The sequence below is a fragment of the Anarrhichthys ocellatus genome, unplaced genomic scaffold (assembly GCF_004355925.1).
Source record: "Anarrhichthys ocellatus isolate YVR2014 unplaced genomic scaffold, GSC_Weel_1.0 scaffold10, whole genome shotgun sequence".
NCBI lineage: Eukaryota > Metazoa > Chordata > Actinopteri > Perciformes > Anarhichadidae > Anarrhichthys > Anarrhichthys ocellatus.
Window position 1 is genome coordinate 1,908,009 of NW_022280040.1, and position 13,845 is coordinate 1,921,853.

Below are 13,845 nucleotides of genomic sequence, written 5' to 3' on the forward strand. Positions count from 1 at the left end.
CACCACTTGTTATATTAATGGATCATAATGACTACCAAACACGAAGGCGTTTTAACAAGGGACCCCGATCTTCATTCTTCACAACACACACTCTTCCTCTCTTTCCCCTCTCAGAATCAGAACTGTTTATTGCCAAGTACATTACACATACAAGGAATTGCTCAACACTACTCCACTCCTTAACCATCAGCCCTTCATAGCGCAGAACGCTGCAGCCAGCCCACAACGTCTACATGCAAGTGCAGTACAATATAATCTGAACACAGCACGGTATTTTAGCTGACTTGATGTCTTTGCTCAGCTTGTACCTGCTTTCGCGTAGCGGTCCTTATCCCCTGCTTGAAAAACAGTGGCCCTTTCTTTCAATCTCTGATCCAAGGTTTCTGGTTCGGATAGGATGTGCATGGGTGGGAATACAAGTGTCCACACAGAATTTAACAGTCCCAGTGCCTGAAAACCAACCAGTCTGTAAATTCAAAACAACCCGTTTTCACAAACCAGCACTGTGCTGTCCTCAGGTAGGTTTCTCGCTCTCAACTTTCTGCTTGGTCCGACTTCCCAATGATATGCGCAGAGTGATGAAGGATGGCTGTACAGTTTACTGGGAGAAGCTTCTGACTGCAGTCATGGGTACATGGACTATTGTGCTCCACATGTTGTAGGCTACCTGCACATTTGAACAATCTGTCAGTCATGGACCTCCAGTTGTTGTCTGGTCATTCAGCTTGCACACATCTAGACAGTGAGATGATGGCAAAAGTTAAAATGACTGAGGATTCTATTACCAAAAAGCAAACAAGACAAGTGTCACTGTGGTGTAGTCACACTACATAGGCTACTTTATTTCACCTTAACGAAAGAAGAAAGTGGTAATTTAAAGAACTCAAAAAAGGGAGAGAGATTTTGGTCTTAATTATCTTCTCCCTCATGTCGAAGAATATTTTTGCCTTTTTTTTTTTTTATCCCAATCCCAGTGGAAGTGAAACATTGTAAGTCTTGTCGGAACAATACATTCCGACATTGTTACCCAAACTTTTGGAAAGTAACAAACCTGTTTTGATGATTAGAATTTGCTGCTGGTTGTTTGAACAGGGTTTTAATTCAAATCTATCGTGAGAGAGAAAAAGAGAAAACACATGCATCGCGGAGTACAATTGGGCACATTGTTATTCTAGGGTTGCTACTTGAGTGTGAAAATAACACATTGCTCATACTCACATTGTGCGGATCATTCAGAAAATCACTTGCTTTATTTTGACATGTCTTTCTGCTGTGAAAAATGCGCGTGGGGTTTTGTGCACTTGTCATGCATTTGTGTTTATGTATGCGTGTGTGGCCAGATGAACATATCTGAACTCTTTCCAGAGACTTCCCATCTAAACACCCCTCTTATCCTTTCATTCTCTTTTTATCTAGTAGTTGTAGTTTTGGTTGTTTCTCAGGTAAACAGTCAGATATCAGGTCCTGCAGAAACACACACACACGAACACCCTACGAGAGAGTTTAATCCTTGCTGTTTCTCTTCCTCTCTATTCCTCTAATCAGTGTTGGCGCACTGCTCACTGTGGGACTTTGGGTCAACTGGAAGACTCACACAGATTCTGCCGCTCTATCATATTGACCACCTCTCTTTCCTCCTAAGGCATGAGCCTGTGGTGTTTTACTTTGTTCCGACCTGCGGTATGTCAGTCCTGCAGTGTGTACTGTGTTTCTATCAGGTCGGCATGAATTAAGTGCATCACACTCTGACGCATCTGTTATACTTGGCTAAATGAAACATTTCTCATTTAAAATCTGAGTGGGCTGTTCAAACAAACTCATCAAAAGTCAAATGGATAATGAAAAATGTATCCTAATGATGTAAAGCCACACAACTATAAGGCATAACTCCCATTAGAAGGGGATATTCAGTAGCTGCAGGGCTGGAAAAACACATACCAGTGTGTGATGCACACCGAAACAACCGCAACCATTATTTTCTTTATGCAAGCCACCTTGAAGATGATGCAGCAATTTAATTAATGTGCATCAAATGACGCAATGCTTCACGGCCAGCATGTGTTGCACTTAAGCCTTTTTTGCGGCTCCAAGTACAATCTGTTCTTTGGATGCGTGTGTGGCATCAAGCATCTTCGGGAGTCTTTTATCTCATCCCTAGTGATTGTGACCTGAACACAAAATACACTAAAACTACAGTAAAAGGAAATGTATCATGTTTTTCTTCAGTCTGGAACAAGTGAACCAAACTACAGCTGTGAAAGCAGCATCAAAATCATAATTGTCCACTGAGAGGATTCAGGATAGAGTTGTATGAATTCTTCAATCAAGTAGTTTTGTCTTTTGAGATTGCGTCTGCCTCCCTCATCTGCTGTCTTCATTTTATTTATCTCCTAAGACGAAATAGATTAAAACAACATTGAGAGGAAGTTATGTCGGTATCTGCTGTGTGATGTAACAAAGTACCAGGGAGGTTTTGTGGAAAGTAATATCCTGTGGAGAGGAAAAAGCAAACATGGATTTAATCTTTAGCGCATGGCAGCATGATCATTACGATAATAAAGCTTCATATATTACTAAAAGGAATAATACGGTGGGGCTATGCAATCCCAGTCGAGTGTGAGGGCAGATAAGTGCATTCTGCGTGTTTTACAGTCAGACGGCGCTGAATTCAAAACAAGTTTAAAAAAGGGACATGTATAAGAATGCCATAGTTCTAACTCACACAGGCTCCGCCCTCTACTTGACTCTATGGGTAAAGCTTAGTTTAAACTTGCCGTAGTGAAGCCAGCCTGAGGTATGCACCAGAAAATAACGTAAACACCCCCTGTGTGTAGTGCGCGAAGGGTCCGCAAGTGGTCGCGGTGCTTGGTCGTGCACCTCTGAATTTTTGTTACTTGGCGCACACGGCGCGCAATCACGTGACTCTCACAAATAGCTTACTGATAAAAGCACTATTTCCATGTCTAGGGATTATACAAAGAAGGTCAATTCTATTTAGTTGCTTTAGTAAAAGGAGGTATTGAAAATGTTCTATTCAGTATATATTTTGCCAGACAAATCAAATAGTTTACAGGGTATTTAACCTTAGTTTCTTTATAATGCATGTAACACCTGGCTTCTTTCTTTACTGGGCTTGTAAAAAGGCAATAAAGTAGCCCATGAATATGAGATCTGAGTTTACAAATACTTACAATCCCTCCTCGATATTGTGGATCTTGTATTATGGCTTTTTGCCGGTTACACTCATTGTCTTTTTGATTCTTCACAGTACATTTTGTTTGTATGCCCTCTGGCGTTTCGGAGAATAACTCAACGAATAGCCTATTGATCATAAATGCCTCCGTGCCTGCTCCAAGCTCGTTCACCATATGCTGAGGCTCTTGCTACAGTGTAAAGCGAGAGTATAAACAAAGATTAATACTATGCTCCAATGCATTCGCCCACTGAAAATTTGCATAAGGGTAAACCGCCAATCAGAATGTGCCTACCCGAATACTTGCAGACCCCAGTGTATATGGTGGCTATCGGGCCATCTCATGACACTATTAAAGTGTATGCAGCAGCCATGTCTTCCTGTGCGAGGGTTTTCGCAAAAGGCCGTTCTTTGGCCACTCTCTCGTGAAGTGGTTCTTGCAGGGGGTCAGGAGGCAACACCCTGTGATGAGTGCCTCCTTTCAGCAGTGTGAACTGCCATTGGTGCTCAAGGCCTTGGTGAAGGGTTCTTTTGAGCCTTTAAAGCGTGGCTCTCTAAAGTCTAAAGCTTTGCTGCTTGCACTGACCTCAGCTAAGAGAGTGTGTGAACTAACCGCCCTGTCGGTGCACCCCAGTTGCTTGCTGCTTCGTGGTGACCATAGCTGGGCTACCCTCAGACCACATCCATCCTTTCTTCCCAAGAAGTTCAGGAGTTCATTCAGGTCGAGGCTTTTACAGCTGGATGCTTTTTGTCTTCCACCCCATGCGGGGAACAGCTGTTCATGTGCTTCAGAGATGGTAATAGAACTAGGGTTACAATAGCATCACCTATGTTATGGTTTACTCTAATGCACAGATTTTTTCGCTCTCTCAGTCTGTCCAATCCTCAGGGAGACAGGAAGTGGCCTGTCGAGGTTGCAGAACATGACAGAACACCTCCCCTCACTCCTAACCGAGGTCGCACTCATCATGGCCCCTTCATCAACAACCTGAGGCCACTCTCACTAATGTCCCTTCATCAGAGCCAACACAAAAAACAAACCATGATTTAATGACCCATGACATCACATCTGTTTGTGAGTGTGGGTCTATCATGTAGCAGTATGGCAGACACAATTACCAAAGATACATCCTTCTGTCACTTGGAAGGAGCCATATTCTCTTTGTTTTACTCTTCCACTGTGTGAGTGTGAGTGTGTGTGCGTGTGCATGAGTGTTATGGGTTAAGACTAGAGCATGAAGAATATTGAAACGTGATAATGAGGATGATGAATATTGAAACGTCTTCAAGGAACTGTTTGGATGAACTCGAGGGCACTAATAGTGCTGAGTGACAAACCTTTGAATTACAACCTGAGGTCTGAATAAACTCAAAGGAGAACCAACAGGATTGAATACCCGTTCTGACCACATAAGGCAGTTTAATCGAATCCTGACTCTTTTACGGGTTAAGGGACCTGATATCATGGCTTTCTTCAAAAGACTTAAAGAAGACACTGGAGACCAACCAATGAGACACATTGAACTTATGAGAACAGAACCAAACATTAATTAACATACTATCTTTAACTAACCATCTACAATGTTCTCAAGACATACATGTTCAAGCTAACAAGCAGAAGCTGAGGGAATAATAAGCTACAGACATAGATATAGATATGACCCCCGTCCACTTTGAGTACGAACCCACATGTGGCTCACTATTATATTCCATTTCTGCCAAAGGAGCCCCCATTATCATCATTATTCATCGTACTCGTTTATTTATTCCTTATTCTCTGATTTATCTTTTATTCGTTTTAGTCGTCATTTATTAATTTATTTGTCTGTTTAGTTGTTTAGTTTTGCAGTTAGTAGTTCAATAAATATTTTATTTATAAAGAACTTTGTGTGTGTATGAAATAAGTGAACAACATGCCCAAGAACGTAGCAGCAACCCTGATATTATGAGACTCAGTTTATTTTTTATTTTTTAATTGTCTCTGTTTTCCCAAATTTGGGTGGCATCTTAAAGTGAATCTAATGTTGATTTCTGTTATTTAAACTAATTGTGTCTTATAGCTGAAGCTGACAGCCATCACTCTCCTTCACTTTTTACACCAATTCATTGGTTTATGATCATTTTTAGTTATGAATAATTGTTCTATAGTTTGACATTAATTCATCAATAGCTATTAAACACAATAACGCTACATTAGAGACAATGTCTCTCTTTTATATCGAGTGACCAAATGAACAAACTAACTTTAAAATGAAGATGACTTTGAGGTATGTTTGCAATAGTGCTGGCTTAGACACCGAAACATGGAGCATACATTATATATTGGCCCATTAAGGCATATTAAACATATATTAAAAATTTTACACGTGAATTGGTACTCCGTGGTGATTGATGCTTCTCATACTGAGCATGGAGCTCTGTCTCACTAAGAGCAATGGTGATTGGCTGCCATATAATTGGTTTTCATAGGCAAATGACTGATGTCTTGGGCAGTCAGGGAAAGTTTTAGCAAGGAGGTGCTGTGTGTGTGTATGCGCGTATGCACGCTCTGTGTGTGTTTCCGTCTGTCTTTCTGCGGTGGGCACAAGAGCAAGTAAGAGTGTAACTTTCTGTGTGTGTGTTTTACACGTGCTCAGGCATTAATGAAGGCCATTTCCATTGTAAAAGCCTATACAGGCAGACAGAGAGGAATTAGTCTCATTTATTGATGTTAAAAGGGTTTTGGACTTTTTAATAGATGCAAAGCAGCATGTGTTCCATTATTTTAATATAATTCACCTGCTATGAGACATGCTTGGCCTCATGACTGACCACAAATGAAGGCTTACAAGGGTCACCTATGAGCATTGCATTCATGAAAAAGACAGCTTACATGCAGTCCTTCCTCTAATGATTATTTATACTCTAAAACTTTTTGCTATCATCTCTCCATTTCTATCATTATATCTCTGAAGGTTTAGTGCTAAAAATGTATGACAACCCACTTAATTACAAAATGAGATTGACGAAGGCTTTGCAGGTCTCAAATGACAGACAGAAACTAATTACCTGAAGTTTCATAATGCTGTATTTACTGTAAACATACAGAACCTAGGCCATCAAATTACACGCCTCGCAGAGTTGAATTGCACGTAGATGAGATGAAATACAGGTCTCATCGGAATTGTAGAAATGAGTGCGGAAGAAGTATATGCGTGTTGGGCCACAGTTTCACTAGTTTACGAATGATATACTGTAGGTTCAAGTGTTGTATTTTGAACAGTGATATCTGAGCCATGCCCTCAGGGGCACAGATGTATCATCTATCGAGATTGGAGCTGCTGTTTCTCCTGTTAGATGCCACTATTTTAGTCCTCTGATTAAACCCTCCTCCCCAACCCAACAACTTTGCACCTGTAGCAGAATAAGTGGCAAGTGAGAGTGAAATGAGATGCTTGTGTTTGATCCAGCAAACTGAGTAATAAGTGCTGTAGCAGTCTTGAGATCCTCAATGTCACGATCTGCAGTGATAACACCCTTCACACTGTGTGTACTGTACATGCAGGATGAGGTTATTAATATGAGCTATTGTGGCAGTAATTGTAGCCTACTCTGCCTGTAGCCAACAGTGTACATTTGTATGCACATGAATTGAGTGTGTGTGTGTGTGTGTGTGTCCTTGTGTCCTTGTGTCCTTGTTAATGACCCGAGAAGGTGCAGTTAGTCATCCTTACCTTCTGCTGGTACTGACACATAACCCATCTGGTCAAGCCTGGACAGATGCATCATCTAGTTGGCTTCCAGACCTGAACTTCCCCTCAAATTGTATCTCACATCATGTCAGACTCTACAGTTCAGTGGGCTAGAGGAGTCCCTGTGGCCTAATCCAGAGGTCAGCAGCTGTTTTCAGTGCAACATCATCGTTCAGTCAAATGAGTTGATGTGTCCAAAAGATATCCATAACATGCTTGTAAAGAATCATGTATCAAGATAGAAAGATACTGATGAAGTGCAGACAAATTGAGAAGAATGTAATGTAGCTGCAGATGTGCTCAGGGATGTTTGAAGGTATTTGGTCTTAGACTATAGTCCTGGACAAACTGAAATGTGTGACCTGATGATGTCGCCACATGAGGAGTCAGGGGATCACTAAAGGTATAATACTCCTCCCGAGGGGGACATGAATGTTTGTACTAAATTTCACGACCAGTCCATCCAACAGTTGTTGACATTTGTCATTCTGGACTACAATAGTGAACCAACATGGCTATTCACAGAGCCATACCACTCGTATGGCTAAAACATTTTACCAAATTTGGTTTTACTCCGACCTTGGATTAATGTAAAACAGTAGCTATTCATCACACATACCCAGATCGAGCCATTGCTATATTCTAAGCTTCATGGTCATTGCAGCAACAAACCCGAGCATAAATGCTGTAAAGCCTGATGTTGACATTATGTAAATTGTTGTGTGATGTGTGTCCTCCATAAGCATGTGGGTCGTGGGCACTCACTGGATTTTGTATTATTACATGCTGCTAACTGATGGCCGTCCTCTCTTCCAGACAGAAGTCATCGCTATACACATTGCTGGTCTGCTGTGTTGTTTTCGTATGCTGCACTCAGTCCTAGTGTGCATTGCGAAGTGCTTCAAATAGTGGTTTTGGTGAGGTGCACTGGGATTGGAAGTGTTGAAGGCTACCACCAAGCAACAGACTCTTGAGACCGCAAAACATGTGATCTAAGCAGATTGGGCGATTGTGGCTAAGTGGATAGCAGGGTCGTCTTTCAATCAGAGGGTCGGCGGTTCGAACCCCAAAATTGCTCCCTGTGCCTACGGTGTAGAAATGTGATAGACTCTGAATTGTAAGTCGCTTTGGATAAAAGCGTCTGCTAAATGACTGTAATGTAATGTAAGCTTTGAAAGAAGAAATAAAATCCAACATTGTTCTGATTCTCCACTAAATGAGGTGCCTAACAATCGAGTAGCTCAGCAACAGAGGTCATTTACATCCTGAAGGTAGATCTGAGATACTCTTGTAAGCCAAATCGTCTACTACATTGGTGCACCTCACAATGAGACCAAGGGCATCTGCGAGCAGAGATGACTCTCAGAGATGAATTTCGGGCATTTGCGTCACCTTGGAACCAATTAGACAGAGAAAAATGGCTTGTTGAGAAAACCTTAACAGGTTCCATTTGAACATTTTCTTTGAAGTGCTCATTGCTCACCATTGACAAGGTTCCCAAAAGGGTTTCTAGTTTCCTGTTTCTATGTACTGTAAGACTTTTATGAATACATAAATGAAATGGCTTGCTTTCACGGAGGTTATAGTAACACACAAATGAACTCCCAATTCATTAATACCAAGGCTGTTTGGTGTGGCAGGCAGCTCAGTTTATATTAAATAATTTTGTTACTGTGGTCAATACATTTTTGGCATAAAGTTAATTCCCCTTGCCTTATCATGCATTATGACTAGCAGTTTAATATGTGTGATATCTCAGTCAGACTGTTTTGTGCTGGGTTAGTTTTTGAAACATTTGTTTGATAAACATTTCAATATTGGAGAGTTAAATGTGCCACCGAACTTAGCCAAGCAGTTGCATCTGTGGATCTGGCACAGGGGCAATCAGATGTTTATGATTTGGCTTCCACGTTTATTCCTCTAACACTGTTTTCTCTCCAACACTCAGTTTCTGTCAACCCCCTAATGTTTTGTTCTCCGTTCTCCTTTGCTTCTCACACCATAGATCCCTTTTGAGCCCATTCTCTCTAACCTCCTCCCAGTTCCCTCTTTTCCTCTTGTTCTCTCTCCCTCCTTCTGAAGCGTGACTCACCTCCAGGCTGTATTTCTATATCCTTGTGTCCTTCTTGCTTCTATATCTTTGTCAAACTTCTTTTTACTCTCTTGCTTGAAGCACTTGAGCTCTCATTCAGTGCATACAAATAGATATCCAAGCACATGAGAGGTTATTATGTTGGTTTGTATTTGTGATGTCATATTTGTACTGTGAGGGCTGATTCTGTTAATGCGGTCTACTCAAAAGAATACTGAGGGAATGATTTGCTAGCATGTGTATAAACAGATTTTTTAGTGCTACTCCTGTAACTTTTTAATTATTTCTTGTAAAATAGCATCAATATTGTACGTTAGAGCCCTTGCATTTGTTGCAATTATCAAAACAATTCCTTTGTAATCAGACAGTGATTGTGCATTTGAGTCTCACCAACTACAGTATGTGGCCCTTCTTGCTATTATGGAACATCATAGTCAACTTAATTATTTGTTTTGCCTCTGCAGGCTTCCTCCTGTTCTATTCCCCAATTAGCCTTGTTCAATAATTGGCTGCACCTCCCGTTGAGAAATGAACAGTATTCCAACTTCAAACACACTAATCACAAAGGCCGCATCAGCAGGGGGTTGTGTGTGCGTGTGCGCGTGTGTGTGTGTGTGTGTGTGTGTGTGTGTGTGTGTGTGTGTGTGCGTGTGCGTGCGTGTGTGTGCTTGGCCACTATCTGCCCTTGCCCCTGGTGACAGGATGTAAGGCAAGGAGGAGAGGGGAGAAGCTCAGCCCTGTCATTGGGGAGCGCTTATCGCACTGAGCCAGGAGACACACAAACACACAGAAATGCATGGACACCGGTGCATACCTACACTTACAGCCATGCACTCACACAAATGCATACAACGGTATAAACTCACACATTTGACAGAAGCAAAGGAGTGCTAAAATGATTATTCAATAAGCTGATTCGTTTTTTAATCAGCAACAATCATCATAATGGATAAGCATTTGACATTTATCTAGAAATCGTCATCAAACAAAGTGGGGAGTCCTCTTCATCTTCCTTGAGTGACAGAGGCATGGCAAGGGGAGAGGAGAGGGGACAGCAGAGAAGTCACTTCATCAACCACAGTCCGATAATTCATCAGCAGCTGTTTAGCGTGCTGCTACTTTGTCTTCATTAGCAGCCGCTGGTTTTGCTTCATAAAAGTCATTCGAAAAGTTGTTATCAAAGATCCCGCAGCACTCTATCCATGTACCCTGGTCCTCTCCTCAGGTCCTCATTTAGAAGAAAATAAATAGTCTCCCTCTCTGCTATATAGGATCAACTTTCTATTGAATATCATTGAAGTTGCAGGAAATTACAGGCTAAGTTAAAACCTCAGAAAAGGAGTTTTAGTTGATGAAATAATTTGTACTGAGGAGATATTAAATGAGCCACATTAGACAATGGACATGAGATAACAGTGTTGTATCCAGAATAGATGGATAGCTCTTTGGAATGAAATGAAGATGGATGCATAACCATTTGAAATAAAAACCATTCCTACAATGAATTTATTCTGCAGCTTATCGTGTATGCCACAGAGCTGATGGAGGGTACAGTAGGTCCATGCCGGATGGGCTGTGTGAGAGTTGTGATTCTATCTATTTTTCCACAGATAACTACTGGAATGCCGCGTCCTTCACCACCCCGTCATCCTACCTGCACTTTGCCACCTTCCAGGGTGAGACCAGCGCCGACATCTCCTTCTACTTCAAGACCAGCGCGCCCTACGGCGTCTTTCTGGAAAACCTGGGCAACACTGACTTCATTCGCTTGGAGCTCAAATGTAAGATGCATCTGAGTGATTGTGTGTGTGCATGGGAGTCTTTTTTTCTCTCTCTGTTTGTGCCCTCTATAGTCTCTCTCTTGCTCAGACTCTTTATCTGGCCTGGTGTGAGGTTTAATGCACCAGTGTGATAGGGCCGTGTGCAACCTGCCACCACACACACTCAGAGTCACATACAATCACACTGATGCTGACGCACACACCAGCAACAGTCAATTGCCTTCCTGATTATAGTGCACTACTTTGTGTGATTGCAAGAGAGAGCAATCATTTATTTAAGGTAATTGGTGTGTGCAATAATTATGTCCATTATAAACCTCTGTTTAACCAAATCACCCATTTTCAGGGTTGACATAACACAAGCTCACACACATACTCTCTTAAAAGTACAAATACACACATACACCCACACACACAGGGTCACAATGGTGTCAGTGAAATGGGTAATCTTGTGTGTATTTCGTGATGTGTGTACCTGCACACATTCAAAAGATGGACATATTCCCATGCAGGAAGCATCGGCAGTGTCACATCTCAACTCTTTCACAATTCCTAATACAAAGACGAACACATGCACACAAAAAAATCGATATGTGAACCATTTAAAAAGTCATCAAAATACATTTTCAGCATTAGAAAAAAACTATGCTAGTTAAAAATGTCTAAAATATTGAATTACAATCTGTATTTCGTTGACTCAGCTGACAGAAACACTTAAACACTAAAGTTTATTTATTTGACATTCTGTAGCTAACCTCTGAAAACTGAGATGAGTATATGATAAAATGTGTTTCGATATGCATTTGAGACATTAGCATAACAGGTGTTGCCTGCTTATTTTTGCAAACCTTATCTTTCACAAGCTTCTCCTGCCGAAGGTCAAAACTACAGTCTGTTGTTCTGAGCTGTGACAGATGTACAGGATCTCACAGTGGAGAGAGAAAAAGTGATGCATATGAACACACTGAGATAACTCTGAAATCAAGCAGAACCTTACATCATCTGTGATAATGCCTCTAATGTGAAGGGGCCCTCCGCGGTCTGTTTTCCCTCTGTGGCCTCGGCTGAAAGTGAGGGAGAAGACCTGGACGACCCCTGCCTACGACAAGAGGAGATTATCATCAAGCTGACGTGGAATACCTTTTTTCTTAAATTTGTTCTTGAGAAAAGTCTTCGTCAGATTGATGGTGTGTTGATAAAACCACAGAATTGTTCCTCCCTTTGTTCTTATATTGATTAATCCCATTGTCCTCTCAAATTGAAGGCATGTCCCAGTCTTAATTAGCATAAGGAGACACCCTGCCGTCTACACACAAGGGCCTGAGACTGCAAGGCCGTCTGCACACACAGAAATTGAAATGCCCAAACAAAAGTCTAAAGAGGGTAGAGCAGTTTATTATTATTGATTATTTGGTAATCCGCAAATCAATAATCAAGTAAAGATTATGATAAATGATGTTAATATAGAAAGAGTGTATGAATATACATTTCTGTGTAATTTTGTATGAACATGTCAGCAGTCAAATGTGCATACGTGTGCACTTCAGTGTGCATAGATTCTGTTCTTACCTAAGAACAAATCCCAAATAGGAAAACATTGGTGAATCTTCGGGAAAACTATGTAAGTGAGTTTTCAAAGGAACAGTGTGCAAGATTTAGTGGCATCCAGGGGTGTGTTGCAGATTGCAACCAACTAAATACCCCTCTGCTCAGCCCTCCAAGCGTGTTGGAGAACTACATTATGAAATAATTGCTTTTGAAAACATATATATATATACATACACATATATATAATATAAAAAAAACAATTCAGATATCTATATATAAATATTGTTTCTAGAGCAGCAACAGTTGTGTTTGCAACAGCAAAGTCACTACATAAAATCATTGATTTTTCACTGGAAACAAATGTGAAATGTTGATAAAATAAATAGCATTTCTGAGTGAAGTTTATAAAGAATGAAGAACGCAGACATCCATCAGTTTCAGTGCCTTCTGTCCTCTCTCCTCCTGGCTGCTTCAGGAGCTCAGCACGACAGAGAGAGCAGAGCAAATGCGCGATGCAGCGTGATAATAAATTACACCAAAACATTAAAATTCATGAAAATCCAAAAGGAGACAGTGCAATTGGCATAGACATATTAAGTAACATTTTAGACTTTATACTTGACTCAGACTCTAACTCATAGACTTGGTACAGAGACTTTGAATTTCATTTTCATTTTGACGTCAGACTTACTCATGAACATCTTTGCTTTCTTATCAAAGAAATGGAAGAAATGGCAACAGAGGAGAGAAGAACAAAGCGTCTTACGTGTGAAAAAATGGGACAGTTTTGGACCACCCCATTTCGCATTCTTTAAGTCCTTTCAGAGACGCGTCATTGATGTCATGTAGCAGGTGTCTATGATCGTGTTCCAATGTCTCAAATTAACATCCCAGTGGCCTCAGTGGAGCCGCATTGATCACAAATATTAAAATCTCGGGCTTCAATTTATTCACATTGTGAATGGCTGTTGATAGATAACTAATTGCATTTTATTGAGATTCAAAGGAATTTGAACATGTGTTGTCAGAGAGGCTCGCTTACCATTTGCTGCTGGTGCTCCTGGCCCGCCACTTTGTGTCAAAATGCCTACCACTGAATACACACAAATATCAACGATTTTTGAGCCAAAGTGCTTCCTAAAGCCATTACACAAGGTGACATTATCTCAGCTGGTTTGCGACCTAAATGCTGCATAAGCTTTTCATTTTCTTTCCCCAAATCTTTCTTACAGTTAATCTTGGTTTTGCACAAAGTCATATGCACACCAATGCATGCACACGCTTATTCTTGCTGGAAAAAAAAATATGTGCTGACACTACACTGTACATGCAAGTACAGTGAGAAGTTTGCCAAAGGGGATTGGTCTTTGTCTTCTAAACGTGCACACGAAAACACACATATAGTAAGTACCTAGTCTGCCACGGCTGCACAGCAGGCCAGAGGAGATAGAGAGTGTGTGTGTGTGTGTGTGTGTGTGTGTGTGTGTGTGTGTGTGTGTG

General features: G+C 41.0%; 1 protein-coding gene across 1 annotated transcript in view; it reads left to right on the forward strand.

Annotated features, from left to right (window-relative positions):
* cntnap2a (contactin associated protein 2a) overlaps positions 1-13,845 on the forward strand; it is a 283,733-nt gene that overhangs the window by 234,391 nt on the left and 35,497 nt on the right. The window contains exon 18 of the mRNA XM_031850036.1: positions 10,627-10,797. Within this exon, the coding sequence (XP_031705896.1) occupies positions 10,627-10,797 (171 nt within the window). The remainder of the gene's footprint in view (positions 1-10,626; positions 10,798-13,845) is intronic.